Source organism: Seriola aureovittata, chromosome 15 (assembly GCF_021018895.1).
Source record: "Seriola aureovittata isolate HTS-2021-v1 ecotype China chromosome 15, ASM2101889v1, whole genome shotgun sequence".
Taxonomy (NCBI): Eukaryota; Metazoa; Chordata; class Actinopteri; order Carangiformes; family Carangidae; genus Seriola; species Seriola aureovittata.
The window spans coordinates 7,311,685-7,339,117 of NC_079378.1; the positions used below are offsets into that span (position 1 = coordinate 7,311,685).

The 27,433-nt window shown below is 42.8% G+C and overlaps 1 protein-coding gene across 19 annotated transcripts in view; it reads right to left on the reverse strand.

The window, feature by feature from the left end:
- Window positions 1-23,909, reverse strand: part of nbeaa (neurobeachin a) — a 94,071-nt gene extending 70,162 nt beyond the window's left edge. For 14 of the 19 annotated variants that reach the window (XM_056396774.1, XM_056396783.1, XM_056396773.1 and 11 more), the window contains exon 1: window positions 23,331-23,908. In XM_056396774.1, the coding sequence (XP_056252749.1) occupies window positions 23,331-23,627 (297 nt within the window). In that variant the 5' untranslated portion in view covers window positions 23,628-23,908. Of the gene's footprint in view, window positions 1-23,330 lie in introns of all 19 variants that reach the window. The other 5 variants (XM_056396784.1, XM_056396781.1, XM_056396782.1 and 2 more) reach the window with 2 other exon arrangements.
- Window positions 23,910-27,433: the final 3,524 nt, after the last annotated feature.

The following is a 27,433-nucleotide window of genomic DNA, read 5'->3' on the forward strand; positions in this document are numbered from 1 at the left end:
ACCATGAGGGTGGTAAAGCTGTTAAAAAGTTAAAAAGGCTCAGATACAGATCTAGGTGATATTTACATGACTAAAAAAATATTGATTCCAGCCACTGTAAGGTTTGGTTAGGTTCAGGCAACTAAAACTACTTGGGTATGGTTAGGAAAATACTGTGGTCACATTTAAGAGAAATCTGTTCAGGAGACTACACATAAACTGCTGTCCTCAGCACCTCCTTCCTAATGGGTTTTGTAAGGCGATAGCAACATCACACTTGGTATGCATTTGTTTCTGTGAGAGGAGAGATAGTGTTTGTAAGACCACAAGATGTCGCTTGTCAGAAAACAAGTAAACACTGGTCATTTTCATTGTTCAAACAAACAACCAGTGCTGTATTTTTTCTGGTGAAGATTATCTCTGTTATCCTGTACGGCTGAAAAAGTAGAGCAATTCACTGTCAGAGATGAGCGTTCAGTTCCCTCGAGTCTGCTCGTGCTAAAAATATAGCTTGCAGACTCATTTTCGCAAATACTAGTGTTTATTTTGTTCCAGAAAGTGTGGCGTGTTCACTAGGTAACTTGTCAAGTTACATAAACATTGTAAACGAGTAAAGATGGCTTTAAAAAGTTATTCTTTTGAGGTTTTGTGTAGTCTAGTGTGACAATTCTAACCCACCTGAGAGAATAAAACACTCGGCCAAGAAAAGAACAAATCACTAAATATTGCATGAAAATAAAGTCTGATTCAGGTCTAGTGTTATGAATAAGATTAATAATAGCTCTGTTCCTTTCAAGTGTCCGAGTAAGCCTTGGCTGTGAGCCAACATGCACAATACCAGGACCCTGAAACTGATAACCTCATGAGGCAGCTGGATTTCTCGCAAGCAAGAATCCGTCCTACCAAGCTCCAAGCTATTCGCTTGTGGCTGAACCACAGTGGTTTGGACCGATCGGCGTCCTACGAGGGAGGAACGACTGGGAGCCGCAGGCATCTGAGGTGTGATGACAGCGAGAAGCAACTGTTCGCTGCATCAGTAATATCAGAACTGGAGAATTATTTCTTCATTGAAAGAAGAGCAAAGAACTGCACTGAAGGCTTTTCTCCATGGAAACAATGTTTTTTGTTCTTCTCCCAACTGGCTTCAGCAAGAGTTAGATGCACCAACTGAAAAAGTTTGGAATGATGCAGAATCTGATTGGTCGAAATTAGACAACGATAGACAGATGGTTCATCCAATCACCTGCCAAGTATTTTTTCGAAAGCACCTGCCATTTTTTCCGAACAGCTCCCAATGAAGCCTTCGCAGGCGGCTCTGTGTAACAAAACATCTGGCACGTCAGGTTATGAAACTGAAGCAGTTAAATGAAATTCATTATTTATTATCCATTATTAATTTTATAATTTACACCTGTGCTTTTCCAGCTGTGACTTCAGTGACTGTAGCTATCTTGGATGACAATTTTACCATATGCAGCTTAAGTGTTTAATCATTAGCTTTCTACAAAATAAAGAAAGAAAAAAAAAATCACCTTTTAATTAAACTTCTGGTTTTAATTGCTTTAGTTTGAATTTCAAAGGTGCATTCTGAGAGGCGTGACATCGATTAGAATTATTATAATTTAATTGAAAACGATCCCTGACGGACCCACCACAGCCCATTATGTAGTGCTGTGATGGTACATCAAATGCGCCATTATGCCGGCTGATTACTATGACTGACTGTTGAATATTGGATGACGACCAAGGCCAAAGCTGGCAAAAGAGGCACCTGTTGCTCATTACAGTCGTCAGAGATGACAGGTCAGAGAGGCGAGAGCACGGTCAATAGCTACCTCCTCTGCCTCTGCACATTCAATTGAGCCTTTGGAGCGAGCATCATCAATATGCAACTTCAAAGCCTCTGGGAGTGTGCTGGAGAGGTGCAGGGATGTGTGTGTGTGTGTGTGTGTGTGTTTGTTTGGTCACAGTATAGGCGAGTGTGTGTTTGTGTGTGTGTGTGTGTGTGGCTCATTACTCATTTGTGTCCCCTGAGTGAGCCGCGGCCATTCAGTCCCTTTGTGTGTAGAGTGAAAGAGGAGACGAGAGGCCCATCTAGACATGAGATCACAGATTATACACTTAACGCTTCGCCAAGAGGGCTCAACGGAGCACAGGAGAGCAAAATTGAAGGAGAGCGAGGGGGGGAAAAAAAACGGGAAGTAGAGAGGGAGACGAAAGGGAGAAAAACAAACAAAGAGAATGAACGGTGTGAACTGCAAAAGGGGGCAGGAGGAGGCAGGCTGGACGGAGGAGAAAGCAGCGATGAGAAAGTGTGTGTGCGTTGGAGAGAGCGAACGCGGCGAGAGATGGAGCGGGAACAAAAACGAGGGCGAGACGGCGGCTGAATGCTATTGTGCTTTATTATCAGGATGGCAGAGCGGTTTTTATTGCCCGCAGCCTTTAGTGCTCCGATGATGACCACAGGAAAATCTCTAAAGAGATATGGATTACATTGGGGCTAAACTGGCCACAAAACACTCAATAATCCACATTCTGTTTTTCTGCGTGACCTCATTTTTGGTAAACAGCATTGATAAGAGCAGCAGTTAATTTTATCACTGGCTCCTCATCCATATTCAGGATAAACTTCTTATAATCTTGGTTTTTCAAGGCTTTAGGTTGAGGATCTATTTGAGCTCCCTGCTGTTAAAAACAACGGTGACAAAAATATTTAGAGCAAAACTAAACATATTGGCTGTATCTCTCATAATGAGAGTGATTGAGGCACGGAAAACGATTAGTTAGTTAATTGATGAGCTGATCCACGGATGAATCAACGACAATTTTAATAATCAAATAACAGCTTTGGTCATTTGTCATGTAAAACTGCCAAACATTTTCTGGGTGCAGCTTCTTATCGAGTGACGATTTACTGCTTTTCATTTCATTACATCATACTAATCTGAATATCTTTGAGTTTTGGTCTGGGATGTTCAGACAGACGAGCTTTTTGAAAGCGTCGTGTTGGGCTTCACAGCTTTTCAAATGCGGGAATTTTTGCATTTCTTTGTTTCATATCACTGTTAATTAGATATATTACCACATGATTAATTGAAATAACCCCCAAAAAAGAATCATTAGATAACTGGATAGTAACAAAATATGATTAGCTGGAGCCCTCGGGGAGTCACTCCGTAGTCACTGTTGTGACCGTTAGAGTGGTGGAAAGTGTGAGAGTGGTTGAGAGGAGGAAAAGAAACGGGAAGGAAGAGCTGCAATGGAAAAGGGCAGTGTATGTGTTTCTGTCTCTTGCTTTGTGATTGTGATCAACAATGACATGTTGACTGACTGTAGCCTACAGACACTCAGGGAGGAGTGGGGGGAGGAGGCCCCTGGACTGCATTTCCCATGGGCCTTTGGACCAGTGTCTGCACAGATGGCAGATGGAACAAGACACAGCCCCCACTCATGAAACCGTATTCAGAGCAACAACGTCACAATTACACAGTCAGCACACACACGCGTACACACATACACACACATACACACAACTAAGCAAAATAAACATAATCAGCCATGAGTGTATGTGATATCTAACAGCTGTTATGCATGAAGTGTTGGGCTTTTACTTTAGATTTTACAGGAAGAGAGGAAGTGAGCGAAGTGAAGTACACTGCAGAAATCACAGCAGAGCAGTTTTAGGAAGGATGCACATAGAAACACACACATCAGACACTGCAAAAATACACCAGCGATTACGTAAATCCACACTAGGGGATATAAGGGTGGTTTAGGTCAGCGCAAGCAAGGCAGGTTTTTTGTGTTAACGTGTATGTGCATGTACGTGTGTGTGTATGCGTTTGTGTGTGTGTGTGTGTGTGTGTGTGTGTGTGTGTGTGTGTGGGGTAGTGGTGAGTGCCAGTAATGTCTAAAAATGTCAGGACTTCATAAAGGAATGTTTGATGTGGACAGCAAGTGCTTCTCACCGCCATAAAAACTGCAATAGGACAGAGAGTAGCATTTCCAGCATATGCAGAATTATGGCAGGATCCATACTGCATTATGACTGGGTGTTGAATCGATTAGAATTAATTATAAATAATTTATAAACGATGCTCAAAAAATTCAAATGTGAATAAAGGGATCTAGATTTTTCTCTATGTCGTAATGTGGGTGAATGTGTGTGTGCTCTTTATTGTGTCAAACCGTACAGTGTATCAGTCCATTCTGTGAACTTTATAGAGTCACTACAGTGACATGAAGTGACACAGGCACATGTCTTGAGTCTGCTTGACACACTATAAAACAGCAGTGATGATTGAGATCCCAAAAAAAGGGAAGTAAGGTTTCCTCAGCAACATCAAAGTGATTTGAATCAGCAAAGTCTGAAAATAATAACCGATATAGCGCATGTAAAGTATGTGGATTATGCACAATACACTATATTGCTTGTTATTTATTAGCCATGGTAGCAGCAGGATTCCAGTGTCCGTCCATCACTGGCTGAGACTGAAATAACTAAACAACTATCCAACTATTACCATCAGATTTGCTGCAGTCATTCATAGTCCCCAGAGGACCAGTGTCCTATAGATTTTTTTTGACTCCTTGAATTTTCACCTTGCACCACCAACTGCAACCAGCTGACGCTCCTGGTTCATGAAGCTAATAACACTCCCATCAATACGTTGCACTTTGGCTTATCAGTTCCACAGTGGGGAAATTAGTGCTAATTAGCACGTTAGGATGCTAATATGCTAAACTAAGATGGTGCTGAAGGTGGTAAAAAAAATAAAAAATAAAAATTACCTGCCACACATTAGCATTTAGCTCAAAGCACAAAAAAAGTCCCTAAGGTTGAGAAATAACTATAATACCTTTTAGGCCATGAGCATCGGCCTGGCTGGAGGTTGCACTAGGCCCATATGTGTGAGAAATGTATTATGGGAAACCAACAGATCTTACATCCAACCACTTCCAGTGATTGGACTGAGACTGATGGGTCCGTATAGCAGCTCTTTTCATCTTCCCCCTTAACATTCATAATCAACCATCAGAACACAAAAACCACCAAGAGAGGTTCAAACAGCCAAACAGAAACTAGAACACAACATATACACTTTTTCTTTTTTTTCCCTGTTATACACACATTGCATTTTCCCTGCAGGAGAGTGCAGATGGTAGTTCATTACAAGCTGATACGTCAGCCACACAGCAGCAGCTCTATGCAGCAAACTCACTTCCCTCTTGGACATCAATGCTGTTCTCACACGTAAACCATCCAATCACGGAGCCAATTCAGAGAATCCTGGGAAAATAACAAATAGGACAGAGGAAAAAGCCGTGCTAAAGGTTCGGTTCGGGTGCTCATCCTCTGTACTTTTTTTCCCACATACGATTTTGTTTTTGTTTGCTCCCTTAATACTGTAATTATGGACCAAATTTTGGATTCAAAACATATATAAGAAACTGTGGTGCAAAGCAATCATGAAGCTACAGATGGCATGAATCTGTGTTTGCATTAATACATAACATAAAAGAAAGAAAAAAAAATGCATTAAATCTTCAAAGAGATGAAATCATACTTGCAGTTGGCAACCAGAAATTTCCTCCCGTTCTCATACGTTTTATGTATGAGCCATAATGCACTGAATGAAAAATTAGCTACTCCGTCCTTGAGTCATTTCAAGGCTTAATTTGGCACATGGAAAAAGCCATGTAGGCATAAACATTGTGTCCTATGGGCAAAGAAGGTTTGTTCCAATCAGCTAGTGGGAGGCTGTCAAGGGCGCTGCGCGGGGAAGGTGAAAAATTCCAATCAACCAACTGCTACCTCCAATTTAGCAAATAAGTGTATGTGCTACAGTTCCATTAGATTTGAAAAGCCGACATTTGTGTTCTCGGTGCCAAAAGCTATACCCTGGGCACATTTTCCACAAAAATAACCATGAATGTGTGTCTGTACATACATCAAAGAAAAAGCAAAGCTACTGAGCATTCCCATGTATTGGCCTGTCAGTTTTTATTAACACTGCCAGAAACCAAAAGGGGGAGAGCGGGATAAAAAGCGAGTGAGAGAAGGCAAGATAAGACTGTAATACCTGCTGAGATCTGTCTTTATGAAAGCTGCGAGTCTCCAGTTCATTGCAGACCAGTTCAGTGTGCCTTTTCCCGCCTCCATAATCTGACTCAAACCTAGTCAAGTGTCAGGCTTTAAAAAAAAAAAAAAGTACACACACATACAGACAAATGCACACCAAACACTCACACACACATAAGTCAGACAAAAAAAAACACACACTCAGCAGTCAAAAGGAAAAAGCCTTTTTTTAAGCAATTCATTGCAAAAAGTCTTGAAGGTCTTAAGTCATTCGCACATACACTCTCACTCAGTTCGACACATATACACACACACACACACACACACATGGCAGCAGCGATTCACATGAATGACAGCATGAGTACACACAAAAGGAGAAAGGAGTGAAGGTGAGAGAACTGCAGCGGTACAGTGATTCTTCCCAAAATAATCCAATAATAATGAGGCACCATTTCATTAGCATATGAGCAGCTTGAAAAAAAACTATATATAATGTGTGTTTGCCAGAGTGGGAGGCAGAGGATCTTTAAAAAGAGCAGAGAAGAAGAAACGCAGAACAGAGTAACGCTACAGAAGAGAAGGAGATCAAGAGAGGGATGGGAGAGTATGAGAGAGTGAGGTCACATATCAGAAACACAGCAGAGAGGAAATGTGCAGTAACAGTAATGGTGTGAATGAAATGACACCCAAACAAAGCAAGACTGAAAAAAAATCCAGCTGACTGCTTTCAGCACAACGGGCAGCTCCAGCTCTCTCTGCCGACACACAATAGAAATCCTTCACTGAGAGCTCAAAATTCACTGACAAACAGCTGAAACTGGAACTGCACTAATTGCCATATTAATACCCTCAATATTTTTTCAAGGACTGAATTTCTGTGACAGCAAAACATGACATGAAATTCAAAGCTGTGAGAGCTACAGTGCAAAAACAGAACTGTACTGTTCAAGGCTGATATTCTCAGAAGAACAAAAAAAAAAGAAAAAAATTCAGGTCAGAAACACATGCATGTACACACACACACAGACACACACACACACACACACACACACACACACACACACACACACACACACACACTCTGCAGGGATTGAGGATTGCAGCCAAGTGACCACAACTCTGACTTCATCCAACTGCAGTTTAAAATGTCTGCCACCTGATTGGCCAAAGAGGCTTAGTAACGGATCTAGCAATAAGCCTCGTCACATGCTATTGGGCAACAAACAAAAAAAACATTTTTTTTCCCCTATTTGTCTTACAGAACACCGCACGTCTTACTCTCTTTCACACACACGTTATCGCACACGCTGTTTACAGATTCATATGGCTGTCGCAATTAGCAGACAGCAGTAGCGCATTAAACATCTGCATAAAAAAATAACGTGTTTCAGTGATTTTTAGTTTGCGTCACGATGGAGAGTTTGAGAGGAAATACTTGAGTTAAGAGGCGGTCCAACATATGAAAGAAAATAATAGACTGTAATCTTTTATTGAGTGTTCAGAGTGGGCACAGTCGACCACAGGCTATCCAGTAAACAAACGACGATGTACAGCTGGCTCTTTAAAGGTTTGACATTTTGCTTTACAAATTCTACCTTTACCACCTTGTAGGTAGTTTGTCTGTCAGCAGGATATCTAAAAAAAAACAAAAAAAAAACGTCTGCTAACAGCCGGACTGAGCGGCTGTGAGTCACTGGTTAGATTTAGATTTGGAATAGCTGCCATTAAATGCCATTTACTTCCATGTTTCTTTTTGGGGGTTTTTCAACCATGACTATATAGGAGTTTGAGGTTTGAATTTAAAATCTGTGTATATTCTCTGCATAAAACATTTTAGCATTTTAATTTCGTGACAGAAAGTATGTGCTTGAGACTAACAGTGTTGGAGAACTACTTAGAATCATGCCTCCCGGCTAAAATAATAATCCATTGCATTTTCTCATGAATAAATTTACATCCTTCTTCATACGACACAACACCGACTCAAGCCGTTTCAATGGCATATCTTTCTTTTTTTTTGGCAGTACATCCAGTGTCATCTGGTATTAGATGGGTCCATCCCAAGAAAAGAAGACAACAAGAAGGAATAAATAGGACTAACAAGAGTAAGCATGTAAAGTACTGACACTATCAAACCAAGTTTGCATTAGCGGTAGTAGCTGAACATAGCTGATCAGACAACATAAAGACTGGAACCTGCAGAAACGTCAACAACTGATCAAAGGAAAACCTTTCTGACAATACTGTTAGCGTTATAATTTCTGGAAAGTACAGTGAAAAAAACACTGAATCACCACTTGCTATGGAGGCTATCACTGAAATGACACAAAACTGTGGATCTTCATCAATTCAACACCTGCAGGTGAATGCACGAATCACAGCACAGATCCATCCTCCTCACAGGCTCGCTGTGGTAACACGGGAACACCCACACTACCCTCTATTAGGGAAACGCCTGGGCCTTCCAGACTAGCTATGAGATACGTGTTAAGACCTCAAGAATTATGGTTTAATAGAAAAGTTCCAAAGGCAACTTCTATCGCCAGGGGACAAAGAGGTCTGGAGGAGCGGCGCGCGAGAGCGAGAGAGAGAACATCTAAATTGCCACGGTACAGTGGGAAAAAGAACGCCGAAGAGGCAGGGAGAAAAATAGCATCAATGAGAGTTGGTGATTGAGGGGCCACTACTGAAAGGACGGCGTAAAACAAATGAGACGTACTATTGAATTCTACCAGACACAGAGAGAGCAGAGAGAAAGCATAAGTTGAACAGTGAGATGTAGGAGTGGGGTGTCAGGGTGTTGTCTTTTAGTTTTTTTTTTTGCCCTCTTCTACCAGATTCTGTCGAAGACAAGCGGCAGCTCAATTTTCCTCTCCTTTCATTTTTTCCCTCAAGGCAGGCAGTAACGAGGGCATCCTTGTGTGTTATGTCACGGGAGCCTCGGAAGGAAGGACTCAAGGCTGAGATAAGGTACTTTAACAAGGTCTTCGCGCCTGTTCCCCTGACTCGACTCAAATGTGCTCATTTCAAAGAAGCTGACAGGAAGTGAAGTCCTACAGGGCATCCTGCATGTTGCTTACACCTCGGTGGGAATATCAGAGATAGAAATACAGACAAGAGAGGCGAGCTGAGAGTTACAAGTCACCATGAACTCCTTATTCTTACTGTGCACTGACAAGGACTGATTGGCCAGATCAGCAAAACTGTACTATATACTGTATATTCTCTGGTGTATCATGAGTGACTACAGCCTTTTCATTGAATGCATCTGAGTGTGCGTCTGTGAGAAGTGGCAGGTGCAGACTAGCTGATGCTAAGTTCAAAGGTCAGCAGATAAAACCCTGCAGACCTGACTCAGGCCAGGCTGGTGGCAATTCAGGATCACTAATCTGTTTGTTTGGTTTGGTTGAGTGTATGTGCTGCAGCAGATAGGATGTGTGCACGCATGTGTGTAAGCACGTGCGCACACACACACACACACACACACACAGTCGTGTATGTGTTCACCATCCGCTGAAACAATGGAGAGTACTGTTCCACTGAGCCACAGCTGATGGAGGATAAGAGGGGCAGCAAGCAGCTCCAATGAGTCTCAGTAATCCATCATCATAAGACAGGATCGGGAATGACTCACACATGCACACACACACACACACACACACACACACAGGCACACACACAAAGTAGGGTTTGGACGGGTTAGTGGAGCATGATGCACTGCGTGTTATACTACAAAAAGACCACACACACACACACACACACACACACACACACACTGTACACACAAGATAATCAGAGGTCAAGTCAGACAAACAGGGAATGAAACGCACAGAAACACGGGATGCTGAGACCAAACTCAGCTCAACATACTATCACGTTCCTCATGAAACGTTTGGTCCAAAGAATGAGCACCGACTTCAACCGCCTCTCCGTCGAGGTGTTTCTGTGCTACAGGCCTGTCACTACATCAGCTTTACTTCAGACTCGTCCTCCACACTGGACAGTTGTGAAGACGTGTTGTTTGAAGCGGCTGTTGTTTGAAGTACAGCAGACACAGCAGTAACAGTGCAGCAGCTGTCAGACGCTCGGGCATTGGAAGGAAAAAGAAAAAAAAAACCTTGAAAGGGAATCATTGGAAGTTTGCATTTGTGGTGATCAATTAAGATTTAAGTTTGCGTCTGCACATTTTGACCAATGCTAAGATTTTCACATGAACTATATTTTTCATCCCAGCGTCTTCCCTTTTTTACGCTGGGAAGTTTGGACTTATTTGCATATAGCCTTAGGCGATCTAATACATGAATACTTTATTATGCGGCTTCTATTACGATGGAATCATTTACAAACAGTGCCATCATCCTGGAGGATGTTTTCATGGATACTAATGGATAACAAATGGAAACGAATAAGCAAAGTATGACTTTAAAACTGTAAGACTTAAACAGCTGCAATGGAAACTGAATGATGGGAACGAGTTACGATTCAAACGCTTCACATCTGCAACAAATATCTATTATTCATAAGGTGGATAAGTGACTGAAATGCAGATTAATGATCACTAGATATTTCATTTTCATTAGCTAACAGCTAGCTAGTGAAGTCATCCAATGCAGCTGCCATTCAGTTGGGCTTTAGCGGCAAATATTGTCAATCAACTCCACTTCTGGTCCTATTCAACTGAGCGAATATCAAATCTTCAAAACGGAAATGAGTACATTAGCATCATATCATGACACGCACTCACACACACACAGTGATTGCTATTGAGATACTTGCCTAAAAAGAAAATCAGGCTCCCGAGATGACAATGTCAAATGTCAAATTCACTCACAAAAAAACAATTTCCTATCAAAAGGTCATATCAACACAAAATCCATTCTCAAATATCACAGCCCGTTGCCAGCATACACCCGCAGCCTAGAGAGCTTACACTCTGCTCCTGAAGAAGGCCAAACACTTGGAAAAGAAAATAAATGTTACATTTCAAAAGGATTGCAAGATTAAGATTCTTAAAAAAAACAAAAAAAAAAACACTTCAAGTGCTGTTGCAAAGTCGAAAATAACTCTTGGGATGGGGCGGGGGAGTGAGAGTGTCAATTCTGAAAAACAAATATAGACAGCTCCCTGTGCAAATCCAGTTTGGTAGGTAAGCAGCATGATAATGTCTGAAGTTACTGGTAAAAAGAAAAAAAAAGAAAAGTGTGCATGATCCATTACAGCAATGACGGATTAGCTCATTGTGTAACTGAAATGTCCATCTGTGACCCCCCTGGTAACAAGAGCAAACACAGACTCTAAGTGAGACCCTTTTGGCTCCATACATTAGCTTGATTATAGCTTGAATATGCTTCACTCCATCCACATTCTGTATTGCAGCCTAATAGTTTTCCTGGAACCGGAGCCTGAACACAGCAGTGCGATGGCAGGCGGGCGGGTAGCGGAGTGAGTCACCACCACTGCCAGGTACTGGCTGCAGAAACTCTTCCTGCGCCTCTCTCTTCCAATGTTTCCAGAGTGTGAAAGTGCTCGCAGGCGTTGTGCGGAGAAACCTGGCGTGGTGCTGCTGGGTATCAATCCTGGTGGTGGCACTGGCACCAGTAGAGATAACTTCAGGCGATGGGTCAGAACAATCTGTTTTTTTAATAGTTGGCTTTTGTGCTGCTTCGCTCACAAGCATGTACAACTTATATGAATGATGGCATAAACCTGTTATGTCAGTGTGCTGGTTGGTTGGTCCGCCATGATATTTTGTAAAGATATTCATGCTTACAGACTCTCTATCCAACTCCTTAGTCTCATATTTGAGTCCAACTCATTTGCCATTATAAAATTCTTTTTTTTATTTTTTATTTTATTACTTAATGACTTAATTTAAAGCCTTCAATGAGACTCTGATAGGCAAAAATAGATAATACAGAAACAATTTAGGACCAGTGAAGTAAATTAAATGACATCCAAAAAGAAAAGCAATAAAAAATCAAACAGAGAAACATAATCTACCTTTATTATTTTCAAATTCTCTATAGATATCGCAATAATATCGTCGTCATTAATTATTTTGGTCATGATGAGCATGTAGTGAAAATGTGATATTGCAGCCTACAAACATAGTGCCCTGAGGATGAACCTGACTTTTCCTCTAGTAAAAAGTCTCAGCTTTTGAATACACCACTATGGGAAAGACATAAATTTGTAAACATGTTCTCAAAATCTCCGTCTCAAAAATAAATCTTTTGGGGATTTTTGCATCAGACGTGGTTGTACTGGCTGGAGCAGCCTATATGTGAGATAAATCATGCAGCCAAAAATTTGTGACAAACTGCTTTAATTTGAGTAGTCGACAATACTGAATGACAGCCAGCGCTCATACAGAATGTTATTATCAAATACAGTCTCAGTACTCCAAAGCAGATTAGGACACTGTTCTTATTTCCCTCGCTGACATAGACCAGAGCACACAGACCTGAGTGTGTTGTGTGTGCTAAAGCCAATGCTGCTGCAGTGCTAGCCAGACAGTAAAACCTCCAAAGGAAAGCAAAGGAACACAGCAAAGGGGAATACTGTGTCACTGTCTAGTCTATTTAACTAGCTCTCTTTGGAGTGTACAAAACATTACCGAGGCCTTTTTCTTATCGAGCTGCGCTGTCTTGTGAAAAATCCCTGCCTGAAAGCCTAAATATCCTTGTTTAACCCTCCCATTCATCCACAGCTTTCTGTCATTACTGAAGTGGATTTATTAGATGAAATCCTTCAGGGATCATAGCTCTCATCTGCATTCTCCGGTTGGAGTCTATTTCATGGGAAGAACATGCAGTCCTGAAACATTGAGCGCGAAGATGAAAGTAATAAGAAAGTGAGGTCGAAAATGTTTTGGTTTGATAGCAAATGCATATCCACTAACCAGTCTAATGTGGTGTTAAATGACTTGTTACAGCTACTGATGCCGTTTTGCATGCTGCAGGGGATGTGCGAGCATAGCAGTGAGATGCTAGATGTCAAAGGTATAAAGTAACATTGGGAGCAGTTGTCGAATAGTGAAGTTCCACACATACAAACACAACACAACCCTCAGCCACTGCAGTATGCAGCATGCAGCATGATGAATAGCTACACAGTTAGCTATACTTCACAGTAAAGCAGATGTGTGTGTGTGTGTGTGTGTGTGTGTGTGTGTGTGTGTGTGTGTGTGAGTGAGGAGCCAAGGGAGAGAGGCGAAGTAGGCCAGCATGAATATAAAATCACCCCTGCCAGGCAATAATGTGGGCTACAAGAAGGAAGGGAGCAGTGTGTGTATTTTTTTGTGTGTGCACGCGCATGTGTGTGTGTGTTGGTGTGTTTGAATTTGTTGCCAGAGAAAATGTGCAGATGAAGGTGTAGGAGACTAAAGCAAAGGGTTTGTAGGAACACTCATTTATCAACTCTCTGGGATGTTGAAGGCGTACACACTCACCAGCGCACAAACACCAGGTAATTCAAACAAAGCAGCTTGTTATAATTTGGAGATTAGTACATTGTAGAGGTGCCAGACTGAAAGACACACACACACACACACACACACACACACACACACACACACACACACACACACATACAAACAGATGTTTCGACAGTGTTGTTGATCTGAATGTGGCGAATAAAGATTCCATAGAAATGACAATCCCTCGCTTCTCCCGAAAAACAACACACTCAGACGGTACACACACATTTTGGAAAAAAGAAAAAAAAGAAAATACAAAACAAAACAAAACACAAAAGATCCAGAGACAATAGCCTGAACCAGCCGGTCACAATCATGTGGAAACAGGGAACACAGAAGAAGACAACAAGAATAATTAAGAGCACAAGCTTTCTGGAGCCTTTATATGAATATTAGTGCTGAAATTAATAATTTATTAGGCCTCGTAAAATAACAGGAAATGAATCAAATAACCAATTTATAGTTTTCGTTATTCATTGATTAAAGCCAATAATAATGACCAACTGGTTACAGTTCTAGATGCAAAAAGAAACTTTTTTGTCTTTTGCTCATATTATTATGAAATTTATACTTTGGGTTTTCAAAGTAAAAGCTTTCCATGCAGACATTACTGAGGGCTCTACTCTCATTTTATTGCTTTGTACATTTTAAGGGGTAAATAATTATTTAGGTTTTACCCTCATTCATTTTGAATGTAACATTAATATTACAAAACTCCAGGTGAAAATCACTTGCAGGTAATATCCAGTAAAATAACAACAATCACTGCGACTCTTTGGAAACCCATATGTTGCTTCACTTTCTATTAGTTTAAATATATTCTGATCAGTCATTCTGGATCCGTGAAATAAATATCTTGACGTCTGATGACAAATTCTGCTCCAGAAAATATTCAGTGTATTTCAAAGCAGGGACATGACGAGAACCACTTTGGTATCAAGTCGATGCCAAGATTTGGAAGGTACTAGATGTTATAGGTGCTGGAGATGTGATTCTTTTGGAATTGACCAGGGCAGTACAATAACCCTGAAGACGAGAAGCAGACAGGCACAGTGAACAGCAACATGTGGAACGGCGGCAGGAAGTGAGGGTGCAGCAACAGGTCCCGCGCAATCAGAAGCTAGAATGTAATTGGAGCCACAGAACATTTCAAATGAAAGGAGGAAACACCACAAACTTCTCTAAGCGGCTCACGGACAGACATCCCATCTGTACAGAGAATTCCAGGTGATTGAGTTTCAGCAGTAAACTTTATATTAACAACAAAATGTTCATATATTAACGTCAAACGCGTTCCATGTCCTGAGTATTACTGGCTGGCATCTGTCGTAACAAAGCTCGTGAACAACATTCATGACCCAGTATCATCGCGGTTCAGTCTGTCAAAATATAACGTCGACTTTTTAAACAAATATTCTAACACCATTTGCCTGTAGGTGTGTGCGGGTGTTTGTGTGTCACAAATCATTTCATTGGTAAATGAATTATCTGGTATTGTGACATCCCCATTTCAAAGAGGTCAAAAATACAATACAGTGTATTTATATGACAGCTTAGAGCTTCAAAAAAAAAAAAAAAAAAAGCCACCGCATCAATTGTACCGCTCAGTTCTACAATTCATTTCTGTCAGTTTCAGATACGACAAATATATAAGAATCCTGCACATCTTTTCCTCAGCAGGCCTTTTGTCATCTCCTTCTCAGTGCTCTACAACTCTACATCCACACTAACAAAAGCGTACCCACAGTAGGCTGCATGGCAGACATATGGTTAACAGCAGATAGTCTCCCTCCAGACTTTCTTAGCTTGAAATGTGGCGAAGATGAGTGGAAGGAGACAGTGAGTGAAGAAAAGACAGAGTAAAAGCAATGGCACTGCAGACAGCTCCATTACCTCCTCACAATAGGGATCATCCACATTCATCCACCAGCCCGCCTCACTCAACCAGGGAGTCAGGGAGCGAGGGATGAGATTACACCGAGGGGTTAGGGAGATGGATGTGCTTAGGGAAGATAAAGAATGGAGAGATGGAGGAAGCGACGGAGACGTAACAAAAGGTGTCGTTAAGCAAGAATGGGACATTTTTGTCTGTGTTTTCCCCATTTCCCAGAAGGTGCCCTCACACAAAAATCTGACATAGGCTTATCCTCTGAGAAATCCCAGCATCTGGAAATAGCAGCTAACGACGGATGAGGAGGAATTTAGAGAAGTGGAGCAGAATTGAGGCGCTCTAAGACACAGAGGTGAACGATTTAGCCTGGATGCTTAACTGCTCGTGCACTCGCACACATACAAATCAGACTGGTGAGAGAGTTGAACAAAAATCGCGTTATAACTTAAGCCAGAAAGAGAAATTGCAGTGAAACCAGGAGGAATCAGCATAACACCTTAAAAAGACTTATTTGGCTGTGAAGCACATCATTATGGAGAAGCTTGCAATTAAGAGGATTTGGGAGTGACAGAGTTTGTCGTTTAAGGGAGTTGACATTTAGATTTTTTAATTGGTTATTTTTCTTGTACCCCAGATATTTGTCAAACTGTGGAAAGGGTTTCTAGATGTGTCCAGCATGCCTCAGAGCATGGAAGCTATAAGTGCAGCCCTTCCTTAACCCCATTAACAAGCCAGTAGAAGCTAATCCCACAGTGTGACAAGTGACTGATGAGGAAAAATGGCCAATTAAAACTCAAAATGTCAAGGTATCTCTAACAGGATTTGTGCTTTATACAAAAAGTATGTTTAGGCAGGTCCATTGGACTCCTCCTGTATTTCACTCCTCAATCAACAGGAGCAGAGGAGAGGAGCGCAGTGATACAGACAGCGTGATGAGGCTCCACGGGGGGGAACTCATCAGACCCCCACTGAACACCATAAAACTGGACCTGTGCTACACTCAAGAGGAAAGAGCACCTGAAGGACAATCACAAACTTTTCAATTTTCCCTCTAAAACCTTCTGACTGCTTCCGATCATCTCGCTTCTCTTAGTTCACCGTCTTTCTCCCTCCATCACTCTTTCTGACGGAAAGATGAGGAATCCTCCCCGCATCATCTTTCTCCACCTCTCTTTCTCACTCTCCGTCTCTCTCTGGCTCATGCAGGGGTCAGGACAGCCCAGCTGTGTGATAGATAGCAAAGTCATTCATGACCTTGCAGTGGAAGCCACACCCTCCGTCCTCCACCTCCAAAGCGCTCGTGCATGTGTGTCTGCCGGCATCGAGTGTGTGTGTTCATGCAGTTAAAGTGGCAGGTCACCCCATGCAAAAACAATTTGAGTTGTTTTTTTGTTTTGTTTTTTTGTTCCATGAGTCAGTACTAGCACTGTTGTCACCGTTAGCTAATGTTGCTGACTGGCTGCAGCCCCCAGGCACATGCTGACTCTCTCTGCAGTATTACACCAGCTAATCCTTCCCAAAAATAAGCCCTAACATCATCTACCAGAGTCCTGCAAAACAAAATGTGCATCCTCTCTCCGAGACATTTTTGTCTTGAAATTGTCTTTGCTGCAGCATTAGCTTGAGGCTAATGTTAGCCTGTCCCCTCCATGATGACAGGATACACCAGCAGTTGTGCTATAGAAAGTTCATTCAGACTTACAACATAACAAATATTACATTTAGGGCTGAAATGATCAAGCAATTAGTTGACTGAAAAAAAATAAAAAAAAATCAGCAACTAATATGATAATCAGTTTATTGTTGAGTTCCAGCTTCTCAGTTGTGGAAATGTGCTGCTGGTCTTTGTCTTATGAGACAGTGAACTGAATATCTGTGTGTTTCAGTCTGTCGGACAAAACACGACATTTGAAGATGTCACATTAGATTGTTTTTTTTTTTACTATTTTCTGCCAATTTATTGACTAAACGAGTGACTGAAACAGTAATTGGCAGATTAATCAATAATGGAAATAATCATTAGTTGCAGCCCTGATTACATTGTTTTCTAAATTAGTATTTATTGTTTGTTACACAAGAACTGTCACTATGAAATCCATGTCTACAGAGTAAAAAGGCATTATATGTTGCATTTTATCATAAAATGTAACTACAATAATGCTAATAAAGGAGAACATTGTTGAGCTCAGAGTTTAATGCAAAATCACCTAAATGACTCTACAGGAAAAAGTAACACTGCTCGGACATAAACCAGATAGAGCTGCAACTAAACATTATCGTCATTATTGATTCATCTGCGGATTATTTTCTCGATTCATTGAATAATCTAACAAAGATTAATTCTATTAAACTGTCATATATGGCAAAGAAAAGCACAAAATCCTCACCTTTGAAAAACTAGAACCTGCAATGTTTGCAGTTTTTTTTATTTGAAAAATGGCTATAAAAGATTTATCAGTTGCCAAAATCCTCTAGAAATTGACTGATCAATTAATTGAGTCATCGTTTCAGCTGTAAAACCAGGAATAGCTCCATTGCACCTCCAACAACAACAACAAAAAAAAAAAATATGTGAAGGCAAAAGCACAAAAATCACTTAAAATATGTTTATCAAAGCTCATGAAAAGCAGCACTAGAACCAGCTCGATTGTACAGGCCGCATCCTTCTTGTAACCTGATGCAATGTCAGACAAGAAGTGGTGTTAGTTTCAGAAACAGTGATGGCAGCGCCGGTGTGACATGGAGCCATTGTCATTCTGCCCATTGTCTTATTACTCAATGGCAATAATAGTAGAGCGACCGCCACAATTAATTTCAAAATAACACAGTAATGTTTAAAAACTTCTGCTAGAATTATGTGCTACAGGCACCCTCAAAACAATGTGGAAAAAAAAAACTACACACAATACTCTATGTGCCATAACTGGATGTGAAAACGTTATAAAACTGCTCATTTCAAATAAACATCTACTGAGCTTTTTAGGCAAAACTCCACCAAACACACACTAGCGATGACACACATTCATTATTAGACTATTTGAATCTATTAATTGGATGCTTGTTATGAGAGTCGTCTGCATGGCTGTGCGAGCACACGATGACGCATTGTTATTCCCCCGCATGGCCATGCAAGCAGATTACAGTGCTGCAGGGAAACAGTTAGCCTGTGCCCCGAGTCGGCCAACCACAGGGCAAAGCTTGGAGAACAGTTAAAATTAAAAAGGGGTTTTGTACCAGCATTTAAAACCACCTCAGGGCAAAACAGCACCCAGTCACATAATATGCTTGACAATTGGGTGACCTCTTCCTTTAAAAAAAAAAAGACTCTGTGAGGTCTAAATCAGCATGTCAATGTCATTGCACTCCAAACAGAGGGTCAGACAGTGTTGAACAAATGACAAAACACAGAGACAGTCTTGTCTATGTTATCCTCTTTTTCTCTCCCCTCGTTTTTTCATCTTTTGTTTTACTTTTTAGTATTTATCACATCTTCCAGTAAAAGAGAAACATCAGTGGGTTGCTATGTGTGCAAATGATTGAGCGTGTGTCTGAATGTCAGCGTATGAACACTTAGGTGAGTACATGTATTTTCTTTTTTTTGAGTGTTCGTGTGTGTGTGTCAGACAGACTGAATGTGTTGTGCTGTGACTGTGACTCTGTTGGCTGTGGACTTGGTATCAGGTGACCTTGGTGATGGTGGAGTGTGTGGACAAGAATAATGAGACGTTTGCTAACAGAGACTCAGTGGGACCACTAAAGGGGCTCAGGTGGGGATTGACACTGCCAGAAGAAATTGCATCTGACTAAGAAGGAAGGCGGGAGTAGAAAAGCAAAAAAGCAAAGAACGCGCACGGAGACCGAGCGTGAGCCAGACTGTGCCACCAATCTTTCTCTCTGCCAGACAAACACGCCGTTTTGATCCCAAAAAAAGCATTACAACTAGATAAAGCTGTCTATAAATAAGCACAGCTGGTGCCGTACTTAGGCAGACGGACTGACAGCACCGCCTGTAGATGCATTTGAAATATACCTCCCGATTCTTCAAATAAAGAATAGATATGACAGTACAGTTCAAACAGACAGATCTCATGTCGACCCGCTTCCATCTGTCAACAAATATGTCTCCGGACCGGGCTTCCACTTTCCAATATCCATCATCACAACATGTCGAAGCAAACAACCGCAGCCTTGGGTGGAAGTGGCTGACTATTAACTAGAATACTTTGGGGGGTTTCAATCCACAGAACCAGCAGTGAAGGGAGGGAAATGAAAGCACTGTCCTCTAAAGGGATGGCACAAGCAGTAACTACAAAGTACTATACATATCTACTATAAAGTATCTTTTCCTGCAGAGCTTCATCTACAATGGTGGACCCAAACCTTTTTGGCCATCATTGCCAGAATACGTGCGTGGGTCATCAACCAAAAAGGGTTTTGTTTTCCTGCTTAATCTGAGGCCTGAAAATATTAGAGTATTCAGTAATTCTCGAGTTCTCCTGTCTTATTAATCATCTCATGACCCCTCATGTTCATCTCACAGCCCCTCGAACGGGCCTTGACCCCGCGAGTTATATAACAATATCTATGGTATCCCAACTGACTGACGTACACAAACATGTTCACACGCACAGGCAGGACGAAACCTGATTAAGGGAGCAGGGAAACATAACAAATGCAGATGCTTTCACGTGAGTCTTACTTAGTGGTTCAATGAATATAGAAAATAATGCGAATCATATGCTAGGCTCTTCACAGCCTCAACATCTCAACCCAAATGGACAACAATGGGAGATCTTGGGAGCTGAACGTCCAACATGCTCTCCCCCCGCCATCAACCAAACACAAATGGTGGCCCATCACCTCAGACGCCTGAAATTGGTTCAACTGATTCGTCACCTATTTGCTCACGAACCGAGTTTATTCCCTGGTGATCCCACTAAAAAATGGAGCAGAGCCTTCCTCAGTTATTCAGTGCTGTTTAGTTCCTCGACTTCCTCAAGCCATAAAAAAAACATTAGCACATAGTAGGAGACAGACAGACAGAGGAAGAGCTTGAGAGACAGAGAGAGAGAGAGAGAGAGCGAGAGAGAGATGCTGTGGCAGAGCACTGTGACAGAAGTCCGGAAGTGGAAAGCAACACCAGGTGGTCGAGCGTCTGGAGGCAGCAGTCAAAGAGCAGTGTTGCCTTGACAACTGTGATGCCTTGTTGATGGTAATGGCTGAGCACCTCACCACCAGCAACCCACACACACACAATAAATGTGTTTTCTTTGTGTGTGTGTGTGTGTGTGTGTGTGTGTGTGTGTGTGTACCACCTCCGCTCTATCTTTCATGTTCACTTTAATTTCAAAATACTATTATTACAGTATTAGCAACAATAACAAGCCCCGTGTTCCCGGCCACACTGGCGGCAGTAGTGATAAACTGATTCTGCTCTGCCACTGTATCAGCATCAGTGCAGCCAGCTTTCTGGCCCAAGTTGATTTTTTTATTGTCCTCTCTCTCTCGCTCTCTCTCATATTTTCTTCTCTTTCTTTGCACAGACCCTACAGTTCATCACTCGCCAAAGGCCAGAATCACGCCGTATAGAACGGGGACCATATCTGATCCAGCCGACAAGCCATCTGTTCAACCAAGCCGCAGCGGGATGTGATCAATACAGCCAGGGTGGATGGAGAATATGTGGCTGCTGTGGTCTCCCACATTGACTGGAATAATGGATCAGCTTTTGGGTCACAGTGGACTCATTGTACCAGCAGCATGACCACTGAGGTTTCCTGCCTCCACACCTCTTTGTTTCAACTCTTTTAATTAAGGAGCTGGGCAACAGAATTCCCTAACAGGCTTAGCTATTGGCAGCACTGCAACCAGAACTGATTGTTCAATTCAGGATTTAGCAAGTAAAGCTTTATAATGCCAACACATACTGCTTTAATTTGTGTCAGGCCTTTGTGTGTTAATGCATCAGACCAACATTCACTAAAAAACAGTGTGGGCCTAAACGCGGGTATTTCTGTAAAATGGAGTACATTTCACTTGAATGCACTGATGAGCTTTCACTGATCTGCTGTGGACCAATCCAGAGTCCTTCCCTCTTCCACTGCATCAGCTGGTGATTTCTGAGCACATAGCCACTGCAGCATCCTACCACCTCTCCTCCTCCACTCTCTCTCTTCTCCTCCCCCACCCTCCCTCTCCTCCTCCTCCTCCTCCTCCTCCTCCTCCTCCTCTCCACCTGCTTTTAAATGCATGGCGCTGCCCTGCCAGGCCAGTCTATGCAGGCAGCATCACTTCTCTCAGCCCCTCCAGAGTGAAGGAGAGGGCCGTGGAACAGGATGGATGGTTATCAGCCTGTGCAGCCAGGGGGGTGTGAGTGAGTGAGTGTGTGTGTGTGTGTGTGTGTGTGTGTGTGTGTGTGTGTGTGTGTGTGTGTGTGTGTGTGTGTGTGTGTGTGTGTGTGTGTGTGTGTGGTGGGGGGACGCGGTGTAAGGGAAGGAGACAAGGTCGGAGTGAGCCAGCAAAGCCCCCCTGCTCTTCCATGTAGTACCAATAATCGATTGGGAGATGAGAGCCGACCTGAATCCGGACGGCTCATCAGTCTGACTGAGAGGAAAATGGTTTAGCCCAGCTGTAGGCTGTCCTGCTCCAAGCATCCAGTGAGTAAATAGGCCACACCGGCTCCATAAAACCCTGAAATAGTCAACCTCCAGAAAGCACTGCACTGAAGGCAAGTTATAAATAATGTCCACATTATTCTACTTCTTCCTCAAAAGAAAATGAATAATGACTAGACCCCCCCTTTTCATGGCAGATATGTAATATCATGCAGTACACGCCATCGCCTGATGCATGGAGGAGGGAAAACAGCCTGGCAGCATCCAACACACACAAGTCCTATATCCTCCTAACGCATTAGCCCTCATGACCCACGTCTGCTGTACATTTTGCTCATCAGTTTCGTAACGGGAAACACCAGTCATGTCAACCCCCCCTCCAGCTGGATTAAATCCCCCTGATGTGTTGTGTAGGGTAGGCCCAGCATCGCCGACACAACCTCCGATGGAGGAGTGAAGATGGAAGAGAGGGGGGGGGGGGGGGGGGGGTGGCAACGTATATCTGATCCATAGATTAAACAATCGCAGTTTGAGGCAGAGCAATGTAAACCGCTAACCGTGTCACAGGCACCTATACATCACTGCTCTGCGCACAGGATGCAGGGCCCTGCCTTCAACAATAGGCCTATGCATAATTTTTGAGCCATTCTCACACACATACATATGTCGATGGATAGCATGATGCTAGTCGGCCTTTGTCCGTGTTGCATTAATTTGTTTCAAGTGCTCGACTGGAGTGTGTACCTGCCTCGTTTCGCTCCTTAGGAAAACGAATTTATTCTGTTTGGGTCTCGTGCGCAACATTGGAAGCATTCGCCGTTTGTGACCAGCTGCCTATGCATCACTTCGGGGTACACGTCGGGGTCAAGAGAATAGCCTGCATACACTTCCTCCCATCCGACACAGTGTGACTGCGAATGCCTTCTCCTCGTTGCACCGCAAACGGGTCATTTAGTCAACAATGGCTGGTGGTTAGACTACCCTCCATGCCTCGGTGGGGTCACATGCTTCATTCAGCTTCAGCTCCTCTATGGCTTTACAATATTATAGCTTTATTTATTCCCCGACAAGCGGCCTCGTGTATTTGTTGCTTTTTATCTGCAGAAATGAAATATGCCACATCCATCCTACGAACAAACAAATGACATCATCCTCTGAAAGCCACACAACCAGGGGAGTGAGGCATCGTAAATAAAACATAGCGGGTTGGGGCGCAGTGATTCTACTGTGTTCTATGGCTGCCTCTCTTGTGTTTTCTAACCCTTGCTTGGTCCTGCTTCCACTCACCAGGTTCAGCACGGTCTCCACGATGTCCCTGTTGCTAACCTCCCCGACCTGGATCAGGCCCACCAGCACGGCGAATTTCATCTGGATATTCCTGATCGGGACAGCGGGGTTGATCACGCCGGCCGGGAGGACCATAGAGCCGGCTGCAGACACCATCCTTTCCCCGGTGGCGCCGGAGCTAGCGCCCGCGGCGACCTGCTGCACGGAGGAGCCCGGCGGAGGATGGGAGTCTCGGTCTGTGTCCGTGAGCGAAGAAGCAGAGCCAGGTGGTGCTGAAACCGGCTTCTCGCTCGACATTTCCCCTTGGAAACAGGGAGGAGAGGAGCGGTCGCCGCTGTCTCTCACACCTGCTCTACAAGCTCGGGCGTCTGCTGCTGCTGCTGCACAAAAACCATCCACTGCGCAGGAAAAACAAGGGAGAGCTGTGATTTAAAAAAAAAAAAAAAGAATCCTCTGAATTCACCCTATCCTCCTGAAAATATGTAGGGATTCATAGGGCTGGGAAAAAAAGGATGGAGGTTTGACAGTACGGTAGCCTACGCTTCTCTCCCCCCCCCTCTCTCTCTCTCTCCTGTCTCTCTCTCTCTCTCTCTCTCTCTCTCTCTCTCTCTCTTCCCCTCTCTCTCTCTCATTGGCAGGTTGCAGTCAGTGCGGTCGTCGAGGAGAGAGCGCCATGTTGACGCCCCCTGTCTGCGGTAGTGCGCTCTAGCCAGGCATGCGCACTCGGCGACTTTCTAAGAGGGCGCTGAAGCGGAATAACATGGAGCCATCCATGCATGGGTTCATACAGAGCACAGCACCACCTAACAACTGGGTGTTTTTTTTTGTTTGTTTGTTTGTTTTTGTTCTGTTTTGTTTATTTGTTTGTCTTGTGTGTGTTTGTTTATTTGTTTCTTTGAGGTGCATATATGGAACACTACGGAAGAGCTGAATACAGATATTAAAAATGAAAAATGCAGCAATAAATATTGGGGGGGGGCTCTATTTTGGGTGCAGTGCAGGGGCAATTCAGATGAAGTTCATGCAGTTTAGAAAAACCTGCTCTCCAGACAGAGACTGTTTATATATTCAGCAGCCATCCGTCTGTCCCACTTATCGCTGTCCCTAGTTTAACTCTGCTACCTTTGTTTCCTCCTTAAGCATGGCAGGATTGCTCTCCTGACACCCATCTCTTCTTGTGAGATTTTCTCACTTCCCCTCCTCTTTCTACAGTGACTTCACCCCCTCTTCCCCTGTCCTGCAGTTATTTTTTTTTCACCTTTTGGAAACACCTTCTCACCTCATCACCTCTCTTCTTTGTGCCTTGTTTTACCAAACGCCATCCCGATTACTGCAGAAGATATTACCCTCGAATTACACTGTCTATCTTTGCACGGTGTGGTATGAGGGCACTTAGCAAACTACTCCCTTCTATTTGCACTCCTTTGATTAGTTTCCTTCAGGCTGATGGCTGCTGTATATTTAATTATCTGTGTTTACAAGTAGCTTTCATGAATCCAGTCTGGATGATGCTACACTGTCCTGCATCTTTACCAGTGTCTGGATATTGTTTCTTCTTTTTTAGGTCATGCACTCATTTGAGTCTCATTGAGCATTGACACACACAGGGTCTCATAAATAAACACTCACTCACACACCTACAGTATCCTCTGGTGGCTGCACAGACCGTGGGTACTGGTTCACTACCTGTATGCGTTCATAAGCCTGTTTCACACTCCATGTGTTCTTCCAACAGGACACATCTGCTGGGTAGGATTTCCATTAGCAAGGAAGCTGTAGAGGCTGATTCGTCACTCTGTCTGTGCCGTTCTGTTTGTGTGTGTGTGTGTGTCTGTCTGAGTGTATTTTCATATAGGCAGTGACGGCAGTCTCTCTGATGTCTCGCTTCTTATTTTTCTTGAGATGCCGGGCTGTTGACAGGGGCAAGGCGGGGGGGGGGGGGTTGACATGGGAGTGACATTTTCTGGCTGTGTGTGTGTGGCTGTGTGTGAGTGCGTTTTGCACTTGGTGCACGTGCATGTGCACACGTGAGATCATTAGAGAATTTCACAGATGAGCAGAGGCCATCTCACCCCCCCCCCCAACCCCAATCATCAGCACAAAGAAAATGAGGGAAACGGTCACACACAGTCAGTCAACTGCACACTCACATACAGAGCTTGCATCTGTTACACACACTTCCCTCACACTTAGACAAGCAGTTTCTCAAACCAACACATGCTATCTTGCTCTCCGATGTGCACACACTTAGGTTCTTGCGTACACACACACACACACACACACACACAACCACAATGGCAGGCTCTCTCTTTGCACACAAACACACTCCTCTTTGTTTTCAGACAAAGGTTCGCTTCTGCACCTTTGTCATGATTCCACAAAAGACTTCTTTAACAAAAAGAGAGGTCTTAACTGGGATCTGGTTGGTGATTGGGTAAAAACACTAACATTGTTCTCCTTCTCTTTCCTTTCCTCACTCACTCTCTCTCTCTCATCATCTCTCTTCCACCTCCTCTCTCTCCCTCTATCTCTTTCCCCTCCCTCACCTCCAGCAGAGATGCAGTACTTTTGCGGGCAGGCAGTCATTTTCCTCTCTGCTCCGGTGCACCTTTGTAGAGACGTGTGGCGGTAGTGCCAGTGTCTTGTGTGGGCTGATGATCAAGGTGCTGGAGCTTCAGAGGGGCCCGGGACTTGGTGAGGATCAGGCAGAGAGAGTGCAGCAGAGGTGACATCTGTCAGAGAGGGTTTGATCAGTGCGTACTGGAGAAAATGCAGTTTGTTTCTTGGGGATTTTTCTTTCTGTGTAATAGCTGCGGTTGGATTTGGTTTGACATGGATCTACTATCAAGTTCTACCGCTTAAATGACACTTTAGACAAGGCTGTGACAAAACTGATACTGCAGTTTTTAGGTGTTAAAACAACAGGATAGCTTGAAGATGTTTCTTGCAGCAGACTCGCAGATATATAAAGGGCAGGGCCTCGGGCAGAGATAGAGACGCAGGTAACAACGTCTTGTTTTCACAGATGAATGTGAGTCATAATCAAGCTGGCCATGCGTGGGCGTGCACCCATGTGCACAACTGTGTGTCCGTCCATGAACATGTTTGTGTGTGATAGAGATGGGGAGATAGGAAGAAGCTGATTGAAGAGTTGGAACAACACTGTCTCTTTCCATGCAGTTTGTCAATTACACAACTTCATCTTACTTACTGGGAACAAATCAATTTGTTTTCCTCCAACATTTACTGAGAAGAAACGTTTGATTCAAACACTTGTGAGCTGAATTAGCTTAAATCAAGCAAATCAAAGCTTTTCTTTTCTAAACTTAGTGACAGTTTCTCAATTATTTTTCTGTTAATCATTGGTTTTCAAACAATGACAGTGGGACAATCTTCTAATCATATTGTAATGATTTATAATACTTTATTTTTTTATTATCTTATTTTTGTAATATTTCCTTTGCTTTACAATACAAAAACATTCATCTTAAAGGGTTATTCAGGGTCATATGGATGCAGACTTCAAAACCTTTTTCTTTTGGGTAATGAGAAATTTTCTGGACATTACTGTCTTTATATTAATGTATGGCAGAATAAAGCAATTCATTATGCAGAATTATAAAAAATTACATTCTTGAAAAACTATTAAAATTTAAATTAAATTTGTATAAAAAACAGGTGTAAAATTCTCTTCCTACTGGCAGTCTTTCTTTTTAATTCGTTTGTATTAATAGACTAAAAGGCCCTGAGGTCCACACTCTGAGGACAAGATTTCCTCAGTTGCTCCTTTTGCTCAGATCCTCTGCAATCTTGGGACTGAATACTTTCAGCAAGCAGGTCATATTCCCTGTCGCATTCACTCAGTTACGCTAATACTGCAGGAATTGCAGAGGACAGTCCTCAAAGGACACCACAAAGTAGCTTATTAAAGTTTTAAAGATAAAAAAAGAGCCTGTGTATCCATCTGAAGGAAAGATTGCATGAGGGAAAAAAAAAAAGTCATCCTGCTAAAATCTCATAACCTCAATATTGGTCATTGTCATGTTGTAAGGATTACACGCTTCGCTATGGGTTAAGAAGATTAGACCATCTTGGGTCTTATG